Consider the following 20077-nt stretch of genomic DNA (forward strand, 5'->3'; position numbering starts at 1 on the left):
AGGGTTTTACCTCCATCGAGAGGGCCCGAACCTGGGTAAAAACATCGTGTCCCTTGTCTCCTGTTACCATCCGCCTAGATGCACAGTTCGGGACCCCCTACCCGAGATCTGCCGATTTTGACACCGACAACTGGCCTGTCTCAGCATTTTGTGTCACTGGTGGAAGCTTTTTGCGGCGCCGGTGGTAGCTTCCTGGAACACAGTTGTAACATCACATGTGTCACTTGGTGTTTGCAGCTCCGGTGAGATGCCGTAGCAAATGTCGGTTGCAGCTTCCCATTAGCTGGTTCCAGCAAAATTCGCTGGTGGTCACAACTCTCTTGCCGATCGGTTGCAGCTTCAAAGGCCAGCCGGTTGCGGCAATGCCGACTGGTTCACAACTTCTGCCGTCGCCCTGGTTGCAACAGTGGCGGTGGTCATCTCCAGCACCTGTAGATCACCGCTGGCCGCTCTCAACGACAACGCTCATCGCGGCCACTGTCAGCGGCAAGAGCGCTGGTCCACGGGAGCGTCTCACGGGTCTCCGGTCAGTTGCAGCAAAGGCGGTGGTCATCTCCAGCGCCTGTAGATCACCAGTGGCTGTCTCAAGTCTCGACAGTGGCGCTCACCGCGACCGTGGTCGCCGGTGGCAGTGCTGGTTCAGGGGTGCGTAGAGATGCAGGCGAAGAGGTGAGTGGACGCGAAGAGGAGAGCGAAGGGAAAAGAGGTGGGGAGGAAGATTCAGTTAAAGAAAAACATGTTCACGATAGCAGGAATCGTTGCGCGATCTAAGCGCGTGCGTACGATCGGCGGAGCGTTTCAGCCGGCCTGCCGGCTACAAGCATTTACCTTAGGGATTTTACCCGCTTGTATTCGGGACGTTTTGAACTTTGAATAAAATCCATGGCTCACCTAAGAAAAGAACTAACATTTTTTTATAATTCAAAAATAAATAAAATAAATAACCATGACTGTTTTTGAAAGTTATAACCATGACTGTGAAAGTTGTAACCATGCATGCATCTGCAAATGTTGGGGCCTGCTGTTACTGTCGCGACGAACGTGCTCAAGACCGAAGGTGAACTCTGCAGCGGACGACGCGCCGTCGGCTGTTGCCCTGTCCGGCCCTGGTGCGCCCTGGCGTCTCCCCGGGACCGGCAGTGGACGGGTCTGCATCTAGGAAGCTATAGCTACAGCCATGGAGGCAAACAGGCTCAGGCTAGTTGGCCAACTTGGGGGTGGCAGCGACAGCGGCCTCGCTAGGACCGGGGGTGGCCGATGATGGGTGTCCGGCCGGGCGCTGGAGCCTGGACCGCTGGTCCTGCCATCTTCTGCTCTCCTTTTCTGCGAGGGGAGCTGCACCTGCATCCACTCTCTCGTGCGAGGGGAGCTGCCTCTACTTAAGGCAGGCCGTGCCAGCAAGAACAGACGCAGAGCGGACCATGCCGACGCGCGCAGAGGGAAATGGTGGGAGCGGGAAGACGGTGTGCGTCACCGGCGCCGGCGGGTACATCGCCTCCTGGCTCGTGCAGCTCCTCCTCTCCCGCGGCTACGCCGTCCACGGCACCGTCCGCCACCTCGGTACGTACGTGCCCGGCCGTGTCAGCGGTGTCATAACTGGGCAACTAGTGATTCCCGATCCTGTTTCAGGCGAGGAGAAGACCGGCCATCTGAGGCGGTTAGAGAACGCTTCCGAGAACCTCAGGCTCTTCAAGGCCGACCTCCTTGATTACGACGCAATGGCAGCTGCCATCGTGGGATGCCAGGGAGTTTTCCATGTCGCCACTCCCGTTCCTTCGGGAATCTTAACCGATCCAGAGGCAAGCAAGTTTCATAACTGTAGAACTGTTGATATTGCATCAATGATTCCTGTTATGTAGGTACACTACTAACTCTTCCTTTCGTCCACAACCATGTAGCTACAAATGTTGGGCCCTGCTGTTACTGGCACCACGAATGTGCTCAAGGCCGCCTCTGCCGCCTCTGCCCAGAGAGTCGTCGTCGTGTCATCCATGGTCGCCGTCGAGATCAACCCCAAGGACTGGCCCCAAGGTAAAATCAGAGATGAGAGCTGCTGGTCGGACAAAGAATTTTGCAGGAGCAACGAGGTAACCGTACCATGACTGTAATAATCAGAAATCTTTATAGGGTCCAACCTTTGACTATGTCATTTTGCCATGCATATCTGCAGAGGTGGTACCCAGTTGCTAAGATCGCGGGGAGGCGGCGGCACTCGAGTACGGGCGGGAGACCGGGCTCCGCGTGGTGACTCTGAATCCGGCGCTGGTGTTCGGTCCCCTGCTCCAGCCGAGCATCAACACGAGCAGCCAGTTCCTCATCTACTTCCTCAAAGGTTTCAGCCGCCAACTAAACTCGTAACAGTGCGCTGCGCATGCTCTGTTCCGTCGCGTGATTCCTTGTGTGTCGGTGGTGGTGCAGGAGGCCCTGACGAGACGAGGGACAAGCTGTGGCACATCGTCGACGTCCGCGACGTCGCGGACGCGCTGCTCCTGCTCTACGAGGCGCCCGAGGCCACGGGCAGGCACATCTGCGCGCCTCACTTCATCACCGCCCGGGAGCTGCTGGGCTTGCTCAAGAGCATGTACCCCGGGTACCCCTGCATAGCCGAGTAGAACTTCTGATCGCCCGCAGATTTATCATATACGTACGTATTGATTTCGGCAGCGTGTAAGCTGGGGCTAACGGGTAACTCCATCCTTTGGGTGTTTTGCAGGGAGAGTATACGTGACATGGATCACCCGGCTCCGATGACCTCCGGGAAGCTGGAAAAGCTGGGGTGGAGCTCCCGGCCACTGAGGGAGACGATCACGGACACCGTCGAGTTCTGCCGGGAGGCCGGGTTTCTTGAGGACGTGGATGGTTTCCCCTCATCCTCTAGATTTCTTCCATTCGCCCGGCCATGGCTGCCGCCTCATCCTCCCCAGCGAGCTCGCCAAGCCCGCCAACTCCGAGGGCACCAAGCCCGTCACCAAGTTCACCTCCTCTTAGATCGCTAGCCTTTGGCAGCGCTTGTAGTTACGGGCCAATAGCTCCTATGCGACGTGTTTGATGTGAATTTGCTTGAGTGCGACGTTGTTCGAGCGAATGGCTGTGGTGCGACACATTTAAGCAGGTAAATAGCCCAGGGCCACATGGGGTGTTAAATGTGGTTAAATTGGTCGTCAACCAAGCCCGTTTATGTTAGGACATGTGGGTCCAACTTAATTGCTCCTCAAAACAGCTGACCGTGCCCTGCCGCCCGACCGTGCCGGACCCGCCACTCTGCCCCCTCCCCCCTTCTTCTCCGGTGGCGGCGGCGGAGCCCTCGTTCTCAACGGCGGCGGAGCCTTCGTCCTCAAAAAATGGTGAGTGAAAACCCTAGTCCCCCTCCCGTTCCTCTCTCGGCCCCGTAGATCTCAGCTCGTTTCCTCTGTTTTCGCTTGTTGAGTCGATAGGTTGTGAGGGGAGCCCGTGGGCATACTGAGATGGAGCCCCCAGATTCAACTTCGAATAGGTAATGCTCCTCTCTCTGATCCAATTTTGCATGCAATTAGGGCCTAGTCTGCTCTTTCTCACGGGCTCACACTGTCCGCCACTGACAGAGGGGATGCTGCCGCTCGGACCTTCGAATTGACGGTCAATTTCTTTCCATCAAAGGCAAAATTAGTTGATGGTAGCATTCAGAACATTGAGAGAGACACAATTGTTAAATGGGAGGTTGAGTTTACAGAGATTGATCCACAAGTTCTACAGAACATGGGAGAGAAGGCAGTGAAGAAATGGGTGGAAAAAATTGGGGAGAATGTTGTTTGGGGTCCAGAGCAAGAAGTATCACTGTTGCGGTTTGATGATTGGAAAGGAGAGTATGTGAGAATGGAAGATGGTGAACAGATTGTTGATGAAATCGATCGGCAAAACGGCTGGACAAGCAAACGAGCTAATTTTTTTGCTGAGCTGGTTGATCTGAATATTTTTTCGAAGGTTGGATATGTGCCATCACAATTAGCTGCGCAGATGGTAGATGATGATTGGGCTACACAGAGGCCATTGATTCCCATGTGTACTGAACTTACAGTAATAGCCGAAGAGGGACAGGTGACTGGAATTGAAACTGAAACTGCAGCAACTGTTGATTGGAATGTAGTTGAATTAGATGAGCCTACTGATTTGGTCATTGCACCAATGCCTGACATTGAGATGGCCAAACTTTTTGGCATTCCAGTCGATGACAGAGATAAGCAGGAGAGGGGAGAATCTAGTTTGCCTACTAATGTTGATGAAGATGTAGATGGACAATTGATGGAACAAGCTGCAGATGAAGTAGATGATGCACATGATGATGAGCTGGTGCATGTGTATGACAAAGAAAACCCTGTCATTGAAGTAGGCAAGTTCTTCCCAAGCATGAAGGAGTTTAGGATGTGTTTCAAGACTTATGCAGTGAAACATGAGTTTGATGCCAAGACTGTTTGGACTGATAGAAAGAAGTTTTATGCGAGGTGCAGAGGATTTGTTGGTAGTGTCAAGCCTTGCAAGTGGTACATATCTGCTAGACTGCAACCTGATGGAAGTACTGTCAGGATTAACCAAATCCCCAATCAACATACTTGTATTACAAGTTCACAGAGAGTATCAACCATGACATCACAACTTTGGGTTGCAGAAAAGATCACCCCAATTTTAGCCAAAACACCAAACACTACTGCCAAGAAACTCAAAGTAGACTTGGAAAAGATGTACCCCATTAAACTGAAATATACCACAGTGTGGAAGGCAAAACAAAGGACAATGAAAAACTTATATGGTGATTGGGCAAATACATTTAGGATGCTTTACAACTTCAAAGCAGAGGTGGAAAAGAGGTCACCTGGTAGTGTTGTGGAGATAGATACAGAGGTATCAGCCAAAGGTGAAGTCAAGTTCTCCAAGTTTTTTATGGCTTTGAAGCCTTGCATAGATGGCTTCAAAGCAGGGTGCCGTCCATATTTGAGCATAGACTCATCATTTTTGACAGGCAAGTGGAATGGTCAGTTGGCAGCATGCAATGCTCTAGATGGACACAACTGGATGTTTCCTATTGCTGTTGGCTTGTTTCAGTCAGAAACAGAGGCTTCATGGACATGGTTCATGATCCAGTTGAAAAGATGCCTAGGGCTAGTGTCACCTTTGGCTATACACGCAGATGCATGTAAGGGGCTTGAAAATTCAGTGAAAAATGTTTTCCCACATGCTGAGCAGAGGGAGTGCTTCGGTCATTTGTGGATGAATTTGATCAAAAAATTTAGAGGAGAAGAATTTGGGCGCATGTGGCCAGCAGCAAGATCTTACACTAGACAGACACACAAATATCATCTTGATAAGATAATGGCAGCATGTGATGAGTTTGGTCCATGGCTGAACACCTACCATTCTTTGTTATGGTACATGTCAGCATTCAACACTGCCATCAAGTGTGACCACATCAACAACAATTTGGCAGAGAGTTTCAACAATAAGGTGAAGGAGTTAAAAGATTTGCCTGTGCATGACATGGTTGACCAAATTAGGATCATGCTCATGCGGTTGTGGGAATTGAGAAGAAGGATAGGTGATTGTCTGCAAGGTGATAAGCTTCCAGCAGTGGTACAACAGGTGGTCAATAGGAGCAGAAGTCTTTCACATTTGTTTGTTCAAAAATCTTCACCTTGGGGTGCTGAAGTTAGAGATAACAAAACTGGAAGGAGACATGTTGTTAACACTGAATTGCATGATTGCACTTGCCTCGAGTGGCAACACACTGGTAAACCATGTGAGCATGCCATTCTTTTCTTAGCATCCCAACCGAAGATAAACATGCACCCATATCTGCATGAATATTATTCGGTAGCAAGATTCAAAGATGCATATGCTACTCCAATTCCAGCACTTACAGATCAGTCTCAGTGGCCTGAAGTGGACATTGAATTTTCCATGTGTCCTCCCTTGACGAAAAGAAAGGCTGGCAGGCCTAAACAGAGTAGATTCAAGGCATGGTTTGAGAAAGGTGGGAGTAGTAAGAAGGGAAAGAAAGATGAAAAGCCAAAAAGGGCCCAAAAAGGTAACAAAAATAGATGCAAGTTGTGCCAGGAACTTGGGCACAGAGTGGGATCTATCAAATGCCGTTACACTCCTGATAAGACAAAGTATGTTCTTGTTTATTTGTCTGTGTTTTGATTTGGTGCTTTTTTCCAATTAGTATATCTATAACATTTTCTGCACAGGAGGAAGCGAGCAAGTCAGCCCCTTGTTGTTGAACAGTGTTGGCCAACCAAAAAAGCAAGAGTCAATGGCGGTAGAAAGAAGAGAAGTGTGCCTGAGCCTGAGCAGACTGAAGAAAATCCTGCTGCAGTCAACATTCAGACTGAAGAAACTGATGTGGAGGTGCACACCGAAGAAACTGAATTTGAGCGTGTCGAGGTTCAGACTGAAGAAACTGAACCTGAGCGTGTCGAGGTTCAGACTGAAGAAACCCATGTTGAGGTACACACCAAAGAAACTGAAACTGTTGTCAACATTGAGACTGAAGACACTGATCACGAGGGTATTGGCGAGGTGTTGAAAAGACCAGTGAAGAAAACCAAGATGATCAGTGAACTTGTGTGTGTAGTAGAACCAAAAATAAGAAGGGCTAAGGCGAAGAAGGGCACACGACGTGGTAGGAAGAAGTAGAACAGAGAATAGTTTGAAAATTTGGAACATGTAATAATATTTGTAACTTGGTGCGTACTGGTAGTCACTATGTTTGCTTGCTATTTAAATTTGGGCTATTGATGTTTTAGTGCTATCTAAAGTACCTCAACTGAAATATGTTTGCTTGCTGATCATTCCGAGCCCTTTTGGTAAGTTGAACTCATAGTCATGAAAAGTGTGTTTCAAATGACCTCCAAAGGTAGGGTAAACGGCCTCATATTTAAGCAAGTTTTTTTGGCACCTTGTCTAAACCAGCCAAATAATTTTTCTACACATCTATTCTACCTATATAGTGTAAATCTAAAGTCTCACTATTTATTGAATTAATTTTCTATTTTTTCTTTTCTTTTTGAAAAAACAAGGTTTAATAGAAAATTATATATAAAACAAGTTTAAAACATGAAAATGAGAAAAGTAAGTTCAGATCTTTCTTAGTCAATCCAAAATGAAGTTTTGGTGAGGTTTTCACACTTTTCATTTTCAAAACTCCACCTACTCTCGGGTGCCCACTACTCTCTCCCTTCAACTCCATACTACATTGTTTGAGGAATAACAATTTTGTGAAGGATTTTTCGTAAAAATGTATGTAAACCATATTTATATTTTTTTCTCGTTACTATACGACATAATAAGACTATGTGCGCAAGTTTTATATTTTTTTGATTTTTTTTCGAATTAGTTATGCTCAACCCTAATCAGTCAAAACCTCTCAAAACCCCTCAAAACCCCTCTCAAAACCCCTCAAAACCCCGCACACTACCTGGTCGTCGATCGTTGTGCGTGGACGGTTGAGATCAGGCGCTAGGGTTAGCTACAGTGTGCAGCGATCCGCATGAGACGCGCTGATTGGTTGACGCGGTGGGGTTTGGATCAGCCTCTCTCGTTGGAGCATCAGGACCGTTCATTTGAATCCAACGGCAAGAGTTGACGCGGTGCATGGACCAAGCCTACGGAGTGCCCTTTCCATCGTTGCATGCGTGCCCGTGCCTACCCGCAGCATGCATGCCCACCCGCAGGACTGCGCCCGTGCGTTGCATGCATGCCTCGACGTAGCCCTGCTCCGCCACCCCTATCAACGCAGTAACCTGTCGCATGCCTACCATTAGAACCGATGCAGCGTCACATCAAAGCATGCACCCAGCAGCCCGATGAAGACAACCAAAAAGCCAACGCTGCATGGCGTGGTGTGCACGCTGTGCATGGCGTGCTCCTCTTTGACGACGCAATACTGGCATGGTATCGATGTGGGTATCGATGCAGTTCAAATGGTGTGCTGCCCGTTACAAGATGGGCAAAAGAAGGCGTACATTATTGTCACGTCTCCCATCGACCGAACCTTGCCCTCTAGCCAGGCCCTAGCAAGATGAGCAAATTAATGGGCAACGGCATGCATGCACGGGCGGCACACGCAGAGAACCCGGGGAAGGCGTGTCCCCTTGACCCACGACGGCACAGACGCGTGCGTGAGCCCGTCCCCCTTGACCCACGACCGGTGGCACAGAAGCGTAGCAGTCCGTTTCCCACGCCCACGCTCGTGTACATGCTTTCATGGGGCGCCACCAAACGCCGCCCGCCCATTAATTCTAGGGTTTCGACGGGGTGAAACGACGTCGCACTTGGGCTATTTAAGCCGGGCACTATCGTCCTCTCCCTCCTCATCCATCATACTCCATCCTCTGCCTCCTCTGCCCTTCTTCTTCATTCTTCTCCATCAAACCCGACCGAGCACTCGAGCCACCCCGCCACCATGCAGTACACCGCCCCCACCTACCGCTTCCCCCCAACCGTGCCGGAAAGGCTCTACCCGGCCGGAGTGTATGTAGAGAGAACCCTTAGGGTTTGGGCGATCTCGAGATGGAGGGGCGCAAGGGAGTTAACGGAGTTCTTCCTTGCGGCCGGCTTCCGCCACCTCCCCCGCGGCTCTCCTCGGATGTACCATGTTGAGGAGGTCAACCACAACGGCGTTGTGGTTGGGCTCCTCGCCACGTTCACTAACCCTTTCGATGCTTTCCATCTCCTCGGGCGAGCGTATTGGGTTGGTTGTGAGTTCATAGCTTTCACCACCTATAATATCTTCACCGACTTCCAGAGCATCTTCCCCAACAACGGCGTTATGCACACGCTCCCGTACCCCATCAACAACGGGGAGGAGTGAAGGACGGCGCCCGGAGGAGCGAGGTAGCGTTGTTCCTCGGGAGAAGGAGAAGAAGAGCCCGAAGAAGAACCCGCGTTTGGTGCCCCCCAATCTATCTAGCTTATTGTATTAGTTTTTTTAAGTTGTATTAGTATTTTAAGTTGTAAGGCTATCATGGAGTTGTAAGGTTATCGTGGAACTATGGGTTGCAATAGTTATGCTACTATATATATATATTGTGTGTTTCGTGCTATTATTTGAAGATTGCTATGGGTTGTTCTTGCTTATTATTTGTGTATTGCTATGGGTTGCTACGAGCCCGGGTTGCTACACCTCAATCTCACCACACACACACCATCTTCAAAATATTGGCCAAACCATGGACATGCAACTAGGAGCCCCATGCAAACCCACTATGGACATGCCACTAGGAAATGCAAACTAATTTACTTCATGCAACTCATTTAGTTCATGGAACCGTAGACATGCATAAAAACAATTAACATTTGGTTTTATTGCATCAAAAAATGATCCATCACAAAATTTAGTGCAAGAAAAAGGCCAAAGTAAAAATAAGTAACATTTTATTTGCCGAAGTTAGAGGTGGGCTGGTGCCGCTACGCGGGTGGGCTGGTGCCCCTACGCGGGCGGGCTGGTCTCTATTTTGGGCATGGTTATTTTCTCAGGGTCCATTTTCTCACGGCCCAACATCTATTCGGCAGCCCAGTGTTGTTTTTTTACTAGAAACTGAATTTGGGTGTGTACTCTGTTAACTGAAGAACAAAAACAGAGGAAACAGAGCATCAACACTGAATATGGCCCCTGAGAATATCATTACAATAATTCAAGCAAGTTTTGCTTCACACGAATTCAAGTTCATCTAACAAATGATCCCTGGCTAACTCAAACTACTGGGCACCCCTGAAACTAGCTGACTAACTAACTGAAACTATAACAAATTCTAGCGATTGATGAACATCAAGTAAAATAAACCCATAGCAATGACACAACCATAAAATGCTCCCGCCATCATATTTGCTTGTTGCTTCAAATCGATCAGATGCTTTACTTGCTTGCCGATTTTCTTCAATTCACACTTCAGTTCTGCACTGTGCATCATCGGATCGGCTCTGTCCGCCAAATTGGGGGCTTGTTCCACGGCAAGCCGCCCCCCAAAATTGAGCTCTTGGGTTGGGGTTGATCCCTCCAATTTCAACCTTTCAACGTATTCATCGAGCCACTCAAAATGCCCACATTTCTTCAGAACCTGAAAACAGGGGGCCGGCGGCGCATGAATCCTAGATCCACCACCCAGATCCACCGCCCTAATTCGAGGGAAAAAGAAAGAAATCGGGAGAAATTAGACCATAGAATTGGTCAAGAACACAGATCTAACCTGCCCCGGCTGTGGCTTGCTCAAACATTTCACAAACTCGCGCCCACGGTTGCCATTTTCTTCCCTCACACAAGTCAAATGCTTGAGAGGCTCCATGCGTGGGCAATCGAGGCATCTTGTCAACGGCAGTGGACCATACTGCGTCCATGATTGGCAGGTGGCTGAAGTCGAGCTAGACATCACTCGCCGGCGGCGAGCTTCGTTGCCGGAGTAGAGGAAGAAGAAGGTGGGAAAGGAAAGGGGCAGGGTAAGCAATGGAGGGGGCGGGCTGGCTCGGGTCGGGGCACGCTGATGAGCACGTGCATGCTTGTGTGGATAAGTTGTGGGTCCCACCCGCATGCGAGTAACCGGTGGGTCCCGCGTGTCATAACTCAAATCGCTAACCCTCGTGTTTTTCATTTCACGGTTAAACAGAGCCATGTCGCATTGGAGCTATTTACATGCTCAAGTGTGTCGCATCACAGCCATTCACTCGAACAACGTCGCACTCAAGCAAATTCACATCAAAAACGTCGCACAGGAGCTATTGGCCCTGTAGTTACCTAGTGTTTGACTCGTTTGTTTTGAACTTAGAAGTGCTAGTGATGGATGAATTTTTTGGACGTTTGTAGACAGATTTATGCAGTGATGCTCTTGGGAAGGTTGTTGTTGTCACTGGTCATCCCTGTAGCTTAATACGCTACTCTGCAATAAGTTTGATTTGAACGATTTTATTATCCTTTAACATGTTGAATTTCTATCCCTCTAGTACAACAGTTTGAAAAACAAATCATTGGCATCTTAAAACCAATCAGCACCCAGAAAGTCCATCTATAGTCTAGGAATTTTCAGTTCTGAAGACGTAGGTCCTGATTTAACTCTAGTCTATAGCTCTTGATTTAAGTTCTAGAGCTGTTGTTCATTCTTATCGTCAGTTGTTTCCTAAACAACAATGGAGATCTGGACTACTTGCCTGCCTCCCTATTTCTTGACTACAAGTTACAACTCTGATTTCTATGCACTTTTGGTGAAGCAAATAGTCCTCTGGTTGTAGTTTGTTGGCGGTATCACCCAGATTGGTTCTTATTGATGGACACATTGGTTCTTCACTCTCAGATTATATGTGCCATTTAGTCTACTCTGCTAGTACTATCTTCCATGCATTCATTATTTCATTCTCCACTCTCAGATTATATAATGCAATATGAAAATTTGTTAAACAACTAAGCAAGGAAATTCTTTTTATAGTTTCTCATTATTTAACCAAGGACATTATGAATCTAGTTTGAACATTGTACTCTGTCTCTAAGTACCGTTAATGATGAACCTCATGTACTGCTTCTAATTATATCCAGTCCAGACAAAAAATGTTTTAGCTGCTGCTAATTATATGGTGTAAGATATACAATGTGTTAATATGATTATATGATTGATGATATTTCTTCAGTTGTTTGTTCAAATACCCCGAGCTCAAGACGTACCTAAATTGTATTGGTTCAAATACCCTAAGCTCAGGATGTACCAATGTGCTGAAATTTCTATTTGTGTCTCTGATCATGTCTGAACTAAAAACTTTGAGTCCTCCAAAATTATCTTCTGTGAGGCCATGATGATTCCAAGATGCTTCTCATAGTACTGTATGCTTGTTTCTTTGTTATTCTCTCATGTTTTACTGTTAACAAGATTTGATGCGAGTGAGGTGTACATGTATGCATGAGCTAGCTGTTGTTTAGGTCAGGTTTAAGATATAGTATGATACATTATGCAAAATTTAAAATCAGATACGTTCATGTCGGTCCGTCTGATTGAATATCCAAGGTTCAACGCATAAGCTTGATGCATAAAGTGGCACCATATTTTTGATATTTTCAGGGTTTTTTCGCATCTAACCCTTGGACCAATTCATCTTCTTTTATAGGGACCTGATCTTGCGGAAGACGGGCGACCATGCTTTGCTGCCACAAGTCTCCTCTACTCTGTGCAGCCCGCAAACATGTCTCAGAGCATTCGCCGATCAAACATGTGCTTATTTTGTGATAAATCATTGACTTTCATTGACCGAACATCTTGTATTTTTTATTTGGACCGTGGCATGTGTCATGTTTTTCATTTGAACCGTGGCATGTACCATTTTCAATTGAACGGTTGATAGTACATTTAACAAAGCCTATTTGCTGTTTTGCGTAATCTAGTTGCACCTTTGTTGCAAGTACATTTCCCCTATTAGCTTTTGAAGTTGTAAAAATTGCATTTTTATTATTATAGGATAGTAATGTTGCTAACCCTGTGTATGAATCCCCGTGTAACAAATAGTAGGGGTGTGTGAGGGTTTTGGAGATTAGGGTGATTTGAGAGGATTGGGTGAAAGGGAGGGATTCACCAAATCCTCTAAAAATCCCCCCCTCTCCCAAAATCTCCCCAATCTACTTCTACCAAATAAGGCCTTAGGAGGTCTTTGATCCTATGATGGGGATCCTTGTCCCTTGAGAGGTCTTGATCCCCAAGATGGAGGTACAAGGAGCAAAGCTCTCTCTAGTAATCTCAAATACTTTGATAACCCTAGCAAGTAGGAGGGGTCCTATATATAGTGCTAGGGGAGATAAGAGAGGAGGAGAGGGGATACATGGGCATCTGGCCCGATTAGGCACGCGCAGGTATCGGACATCCGGGCTGGGGCCGGATGTCCGAGGCTTCATGGGACACCAGATGTCCTGGCTAGGGCCGGATGTCCGGCCTGGAGCTGGCCAAACTATTTTATGCGTTGAGTGTCCTCAGGTCAGATATCAGGCTGGGGCCTGGATGTCCTGGCTGTCGGGCCGGATGTCCAGCTCTTGGAGCTCTGCATCGGCTGCCTTGTTGCTGGTATTGGTGACTAGGGCGCCAGATATCCGGGTCGGGGCCAGATGTCTGGCCGCTGTACACTTCCAGCGGTTTCTTCCATCGTGCTTCTTCGTGCGCCTTTGTGGGCACTTGGTCTGGTGGTCGTCTTTATTCCTAAGAACACATAGCTTTTCCGATTGAGGTAGTAGCCATGTCTCACGTGGTTCATACAGAAGCTCATTAAGGAGAGATGTCACCTCGTTCTCGATAGCTCTTGCACGTGCTCATGTCATCGGTCCACTTGACACTTGGGAAGACGAAGGTAGGTCCATGGCGATGATCTTAGGATGCTCTACATCATCTCCCTCCCCCCTCCCCTTGGGAAAGATCCATTCTAGGATCGATAACCTCATTACCATGGAAGGGAGATAGGTCTTTAACGTTGAAAATCTCGCTAACGTTGTGCTTGTCACGCGGGAGGTTGATCTTGTAGGTATTGTTGTTGTAGCGTGCTAGCACCTTGAATGGTCCATCGGCTCGGGGTAGAAGCTTGGACTTGCACTTGTTGGGGAAACGGTCTTTGCATAGGTGTAACCACACAAGATCTCCGGGGTTGAACACCATGGGGTGCTTTTTGAAATCGATAAACCTTCTGTTGTCACATCAGAAATTCCGAGCCATTCCATTCAGAACTTCTGAGGTGCCAACAGAGAGTGTCCCGGTGCTTAGGTACTCACTTCGAAGCCACTGATTGATTTCCATTCGGACCTACTTATCTATATTCTTTTATTGTTTCATGCTATTATATTATCATTAGAAACCGGGGGAGGGGGGGGGGGTTGCAACATCCTAAGTGTTTTTGAAACATGGGAAATGTTGTGATGCTTTTGGTTGCAGAGGGGGATGTTGGGCCCGTCGATCCTGGCTAATCGTCGACTGGGGCGGATAACTGGAAGTTATCACCCAACCGACGCATAGTTCGACCTAGTCTTATGTCCCATTATAAGAGCATCTGCAACATTGACCCTATAATAGGGCAGCTACCCAGAAAAAGTTTTTTTTTCATCACCGACGAAAAACGGCCTCCAACAGCTGCCCTAAATGCGTATTTTTGTGGTCCTATTTTAGGGCTGCCCAAAAAATAGCTCGTATTTGCATGACGCAGTGGGGTGCCAGACGCAAAAATAGTTCCCCACCCACGTGCCGCGTGCAACTGAAACTTCCAGACGCGGCCCCACCTGAGTGGGTCCTTCTGCCCAACCGTATGCGACCGCCACCACATAAGTCGGTTCATGCCGTCGCACCGCCCTACCAAACCTCGCCGCCTCGGATCCAACACCCCCCGCCTCTCTCCGGCTGCCACAACCACTATATCCACCGCCACTGCCGCCACCAAAACAGGCCACCGTCGACCCCTCAATGCCGCATATCCAACTCCTCCCGCCTCTCTCTGGTCGTCGTCGACGAAGTATCCGCCGCCACTGTGATGCGTCCTCGCCACAGACCGAGGTGCTCCACCGGCTTCCAAGACGTCCATTAGCGGGATTCCAGACATTTTTCGACCGGGAACATGCATGAGGGCGTGTGGTATTGGCTCGATAAGTAAGACAAGCCGGACGTCGCCGCTCGCGCCTTGAACAAGGTGTGTTGGCAGTTCGACCAGCCAAAGCGGGACTTGAACTTCCCGGGGATCAAGACTCAAGCCGATGCGTAGTTCATCGGTCCTGAGATCGAGATGACGACTGTCGCGGAGAAGGAGACTCGGATCGTTCTGAACTAGTGCGACGTTAGTCATTGGGATGAGGTTGCATGATGAAGGTTGCGGTGAAAAATACGCACCTCGTGCAGGTGGAGTATGAGTTCTCGGCATCGTGGAACAACACGATGAATTAGGAGGTGAAGGAGGAGGAGAAGGAGCACGTGAATGAGGACGATGAGTCGGGCTCCGACATTGACTGTGACAACTTTAACTTTGTATCCGAACTAAGTTTTAAGTTTGCATGTTTGATCGAATTCACAAAGGTTTCGATGTTTTGGTGCCCAATATAGGGCAATAGTTTGGTGCCCTATTATAGGGCTGCTGTTGGTTGAAAAATCAGTAATGCAACTTTTGGTCCCCAATAACAAATAAATATTTTTTTGGTGCCCTATTATTTTCTCACAAAGGATGAATTTAATTAGCTCCAAATGAAGTATCAAGTGGATACAAACACAATGATCACACATCTGATCTCTACATAGTTAGGAAATGCTTTATTATAGGGCTGTCGTTGGAGATGCTCTAAAATGCACGATATGGATATGGATGTCGTTTGGTAGATAGCGTTAGGCGCAGAAACACTTGATTTCGACAGGAAAGAACTTTTTACTATAATGAGGGAGACCTTATTACTGAATCAAAAGGAATGGTCCATCTTCCACCTTCAACTTGAGACGCTGGATTGGTGCGAACCGACAGCAAGATACGATTATAGAACTTGTGCCTAATCTCTCGCCGTTGCTGAACCTAAATCTTGTTGTAGACAGAAGGGAAACGGCATGGCTCTGCCCCCTCCACATCGTCCAGAAACCCGGCCTGCTGGCAGAACTCGACGCTGTCCCTGATGGTCTCCTCCAGCGACCGGCAGCTCCACCCCAGCTTCCGGAGCTTGTCGGTCGTCATAGGAGCCGGGTGATCCATGTCACTGATGCTTTCCCTGCAATTTTGCCAGAGTGAATTGAACTCAGCCAGGGCTGGGGATGGGCTTCAGCATTCCAGCGAGGGAAAAAGAGAGAGGATAAAGAGGCCTGCGCACTTGCTAATGTGAGGGTAGTCAGGGTACATGCGCTTGAGCAAGTCCAGCAGGTCGCGGGCGGTGATGACATGTGGGGCGCAGATGTGCCTGCCGGCGGCCTCGGGCGCCTCGTAGAGAAGAAGCAGCGCGTCGGCGGTGTCGCGCACGTCGACTATGTGCCACAGCTTGTTCCTCATCCGGTCAGGGCCTCCTGCATGCACCGGCGCTCAAAGGATGATGAGAAACAGAGGACAGGGCACACGGTGCATGATCAGGTTGTGAGCGTGAGGTGATGACTGAAACCACCTTTCAGGAAGTAGATGAGGAACTGGCTGCTCGCGTTCACCGTTGGCTGCAGCAGGGGACCAAACACCACCGCCGGGTTGAGGGTGACCACATCCAGGCCGGTCCGCCGCCCGTACTCGAGCGCCGCCTCTTCTGCGGTGATCTTGGAAACGAATACCAGTCCTGCAGAGCCATGGCCAAGATAACGAAATCACAAGTTTATTAATTGTTCGGGTTCTAAGATCACAATAAGATTTGGTGCTTCCCTGCTACTCCATCCGTTTCTAAATATAAGCCTTTTTAGAGATTTCAATACGGACTACATATGAATTGTCTGGAGTATTTAGTACCTCGTTGCTCCTGCAGAACTCTCTGTCTGACCAACTGCTTTCATCTTTGATCTTGTCGGTGGGCCAATCTTTCGGGTTGATATCGACGGCGACTATGGATGACACGACGACCAGCCGCCGAACCTTGGCGGCGGAGGCAGCCTCCAGTACATTCCTGGTACCAGTAGCAGCAGGACCCAGAACTTCAACCTGTGTACGTGTATGTGGCATGAATACTTAGTCTAATGTTCAGTTGTAACGTAAACGATACATGCCATAAACAAGATCTGCGAGGCGCAGGCTCACCTCCGGATCAGTCACCTCCCCCTTAGGAACCGGGCTCGCGACATGGAAAACTCCCTGGCATCCCTCTATGGCAGCCGCCATCGCGTCGTAGTCGAGTAGATCGGCCTTGATAAGCTTGAGATTTTCAGATGCGTTCTCCAGCGACCTCAGATGGCCGGTCTTCTTCTCACCTGAAACATTATCAGCACTATTCATCAGTTTATATAGTATGACTCTAACGGTCCACCGATGTTTTGTGCAAACAGAGCCGAGACCGCCATGGCGGCGTCGCATGCACGGCACGGCACGGGCACAAAAGGAGTCAGGCAGGCAGGCACGTACCGAGGTCGCGGACGGTGTAGCCGCGGGAGAGGAGGAGCTTCACGAGCCGCCGGTGACGCACACCGTCTCCCCTTTCGCTCCCTCCATACGCCCGACCATGGCTGAAGCTGATAGGCTCCGCTCCACAGTCCACACACACACACCACAGCGCGCGAGCTCCACTCAGCGTCTGTGGTTGCTAGCGGCAGGGGGGATGCTCAACGATAGCTACCGGGTCAGGGAAGCAGCCTGCTACAAGTACAGGTTGGAGGGAAATTTGCAGGGCACACGCACGTACGAACCAGCGTTTGTTTATATGCAACTTCGGGCGGCCCGTAGATCGGAATCTTGATCTGGAACTCACATGGAGCTGTTTATAGTTTCTGATACGCAAAGATTCAGCATGGAGCACGCCGATATATTGTATACATAGACTATTTGAAACTCGAGCACCCATGTGCAACTTGATCGCTTTGCGCTCAAATAGCACACATATCGACATGCTAGTAGTTATCGCGCCGGCACTTTGTTAAGTACGTCCCGTCATATTGTATGTGTCTTATATTATGGGATGGAGGGAGCATTTTTTGTCAGCACGGTATACACTATCATTACTGGGGAGTGTATAAACATAAGGCACGTGAAAGAACGCTTCACACCAGTCACTTTGTTTCTTGTCCGTCCGATCCGCATCCAACCATTCAACGACCCTCTTCTTCCTCCCAACCGACTTCATCCTCAAGCCGCGATCTAATCCATCCTTCTCCGCAACCGCCGGCCTACCCTGCCCCATCCGTCTGCCTCCACCCCCGGCCCTTGCGGCCGGTGAGCGCTGCCGCACACCGCCTCGTCGCCCCTCCTCTTAACGTCCCCCCACTGCTGTTGCTGACCACCGCCCCGGCCATCCCTCTAAGCCCCGCACCACAAGTGAAAACCTCTGGTGATCCCCAGCACCCCGACCCCCAAGATAGATAATGGGACTGTTACTTTCCTCTAAGATAGAGAGTGGGGCTGGTTCTTCTCCGGCGAAGTTGGCGAGGTCCGGCTTCCCACACTAGCAGAAAACATAGTTTTCGTTCGGGCCAGGTTAGCCCATTAGTCCCGGTTCAGTCACGAACCGAGACCCATGGGCCCATTGGTCCCGGTTCGTGAGGCTAGGGGGCCTGCCGGGCCTCGTGGGGCCATTGGTCCCGGTTCGTCTGTCCCCTTAGGTCCCGGTCGATGGCACAAACCGGGACCAATGGGCCTCGCTCCTGGCCCACCACCATTGGTCCCGGTTGGTGGCCTGAGCCGGGACCAAAGGGAGGTCTTTAGGACCGGGTCAAGCCACGAACTGGGACCAATGAACCAGCCAGGGAAGAGGGCTTTTGTGTGTAAAACATTAAAAGCAATTTTTTTTCATAAAATAAATAAAAAAAGCAAAAAAGAAAATAAAATAAATAAGTAGAAACAAAATAAAATAAATAAGTAGAAACAGAAAAAACTTTAATAAATAAGTAGAAACAAAATAAACTTTAATAAAGTAAATAAATAAACTATAATAAAATAAATGAACATAGCAACAGTAAGTAGAAACAAAATAAAATAAATAAAGCAAAAAAGAAAGAATTTTCATAAAATAAATAAAAGAAGCAAAAAAGAAAATAAAATAAATAAGTAGAAACAAAATAAACTTTAATAAATAAGTAAAAAGAAAATAAATTTTATAAAACCTCTAGTATTATTGAAGCTAAAATTATATAAAATTTATGCAACTAAAATTATCAAACTATTTCTTGTAAAAAACATTAAAAGAAAAAAGAATTTTCATAAAGAATTTTTTTGTTAGAAACTTTAATAGCAAAAAGAATTATCATAAAGATTTTTCTCTTAGAAACTAAAATAACAAAATATGTTTTTGAATATAATGATAAAACACAGTAATATTAAATAGCAGGAAAAAGAATCACTAAAAAATCTATTTTTATAGTAAAGCTATTCAAAAACTAGTGATTCACACAAATTTCCAAAATTCAAATTTAAACTATTCAAATTAGAAAACAAATGGCACTAACAGAAAGTTAATAATTTTTATTACCTAAAAGCAAAAAGAATCACTGAAAAACTAGTAAGTATTTTGCTGTAAGTAGAAACAAAATAAAATAAACAAAGTAAAAATAAATAAAATAAATAAAAAAGTGCCACCTAAAGGGCCACCACGGCCTGAATACAACTAGAAACCCAACAATGAGCCAGGATTCAGGCCCGCAGTAGACCCAGTAGGCCCACAGGCACATAGAGACAGATTAGGCCCGAAAGCCTGCTTTAGAGAGGAGCTCGAGAGGGTTGGCGCACCGCACCTTATAAACAGGTGCAGCTCTGTCTCAGCTAGCGAGGTGGGACTAAACTCCCACCACCACGCCGTTGTGCAAGGCCCATTGGTCCCAGTTGGTGGCACCAATAGGGACTAAAGGGGTGCATTGGTCCCGGTTGGTGCTACGAACCGGTACCAATGCCCCCCCTTTAGTCCCGGTTGGTGCCAGCAACCGGGACCAAAGCCCTCTGTTTCCCGCCCTTTGGGCTGCTGAAAAGAGGTCTTTGGTCCCGGTTGGTGGCACCAACCGGGACCAATGCTCAGTGTATATAAGCAACATTTGTGAAAAATTTTAGTTTCATCGCGCATTTGCCTCCCGACGACGCCGAGCTCATCGACGCCGTCGGGCTGCCCATGCTCGCCATCGCCACCCCACGGTCGCCGTCGCCGCCCGCACCTCATCGTCATCGCCCTGCGCCCCAACACCACGCCCTGCGCCCCGACGCCGACGCCCTGCTCCTCGTCGCCGGCCCTGCCTCCTCGTCGCCGTCGCCGCGCCCTGCACCGACGCCGTCACCGGGTCCGAGCCCGCCGTGAGCGCCGCCCCGATCCCCCCTCCTCCTCCATGTACTGGTCGCCGTCGCCGCCGCGCACTGCCGCCGCGCCCCCTGCCCTGCGAGGCCGCCGCGACGCCGCTCCTGCCCTGCGAGGCCGCCGCGACGCCGCTCCTGCCATGCGAGGCCGCCGCGACGCCGCCCCTGCCCTGCAATTTTT

The 20077-nt window shown here is 48.6% G+C and overlaps 1 protein-coding gene and 2 pseudogenes across 2 annotated transcripts; 2 read left to right on the forward strand and 1 right to left on the reverse strand.

Annotated features, from left to right (window-relative positions):
• Positions 1-1398: 1398 nt before the first annotated feature.
• On the forward strand, positions 1399-3074 carry LOC123112440 (cinnamoyl-CoA reductase 1-like; annotated as a pseudogene). The gene is made up of 6 exons (XR_006455488.1): positions 1399-1560; positions 1630-1799; positions 1899-2087; positions 2171-2332; positions 2419-2608; positions 2714-3074. The product of XR_006455488.1 is annotated as a cinnamoyl-CoA reductase 1-like (transcript).
• Positions 3038-13072, forward strand: LOC123114869 (uncharacterized). The gene is made up of 5 exons (XM_044536249.1): positions 3038-3112; positions 3221-3344; positions 3435-3493; positions 3582-4500; positions 12977-13072. The coding sequence occupies exons 2-5, from the start codon at positions 3342-3344 to the stop codon at positions 13070-13072; spliced, it is 1077 nt and encodes a 358-aa protein (XP_044392184.1). The 5' UTR covers positions 3038-3112; positions 3221-3341.
• Positions 13073-15181: 2109 nt separating this feature from the next.
• LOC123116419 (cinnamoyl-CoA reductase 1-like) lies at positions 15182-17306 on the reverse strand (annotated as a pseudogene).
• Positions 17307-20077: the final 2771 nt, after the last annotated feature.

This window comes from Triticum aestivum, chromosome 5B (genome assembly GCF_018294505.1).
Source record: "Triticum aestivum cultivar Chinese Spring chromosome 5B, IWGSC CS RefSeq v2.1, whole genome shotgun sequence".
In the NCBI taxonomy this organism is placed as follows: domain Eukaryota; kingdom Viridiplantae; phylum Streptophyta; class Magnoliopsida; order Poales; family Poaceae; genus Triticum; species Triticum aestivum.

Bases quoted from the DNA above. Each gene is read 5' to 3' on its own strand.
- LOC123114869 (XM_044536249.1), top strand. The intron at 3,494-3,581 runs GTAATGCTCCTC...CGCCACTGACAG, and splicing joins CCAGATTCAACTTCGAATAG to AGGGGATGCTGCCGCTCGGA. The intron at 4,501-12,976 runs GTCAAGCCTTGC...TCCTCAGGTCAG, and splicing joins GCAGAGGATTTGTTGGTAGT to ATATCAGGCTGGGGCCTGGA.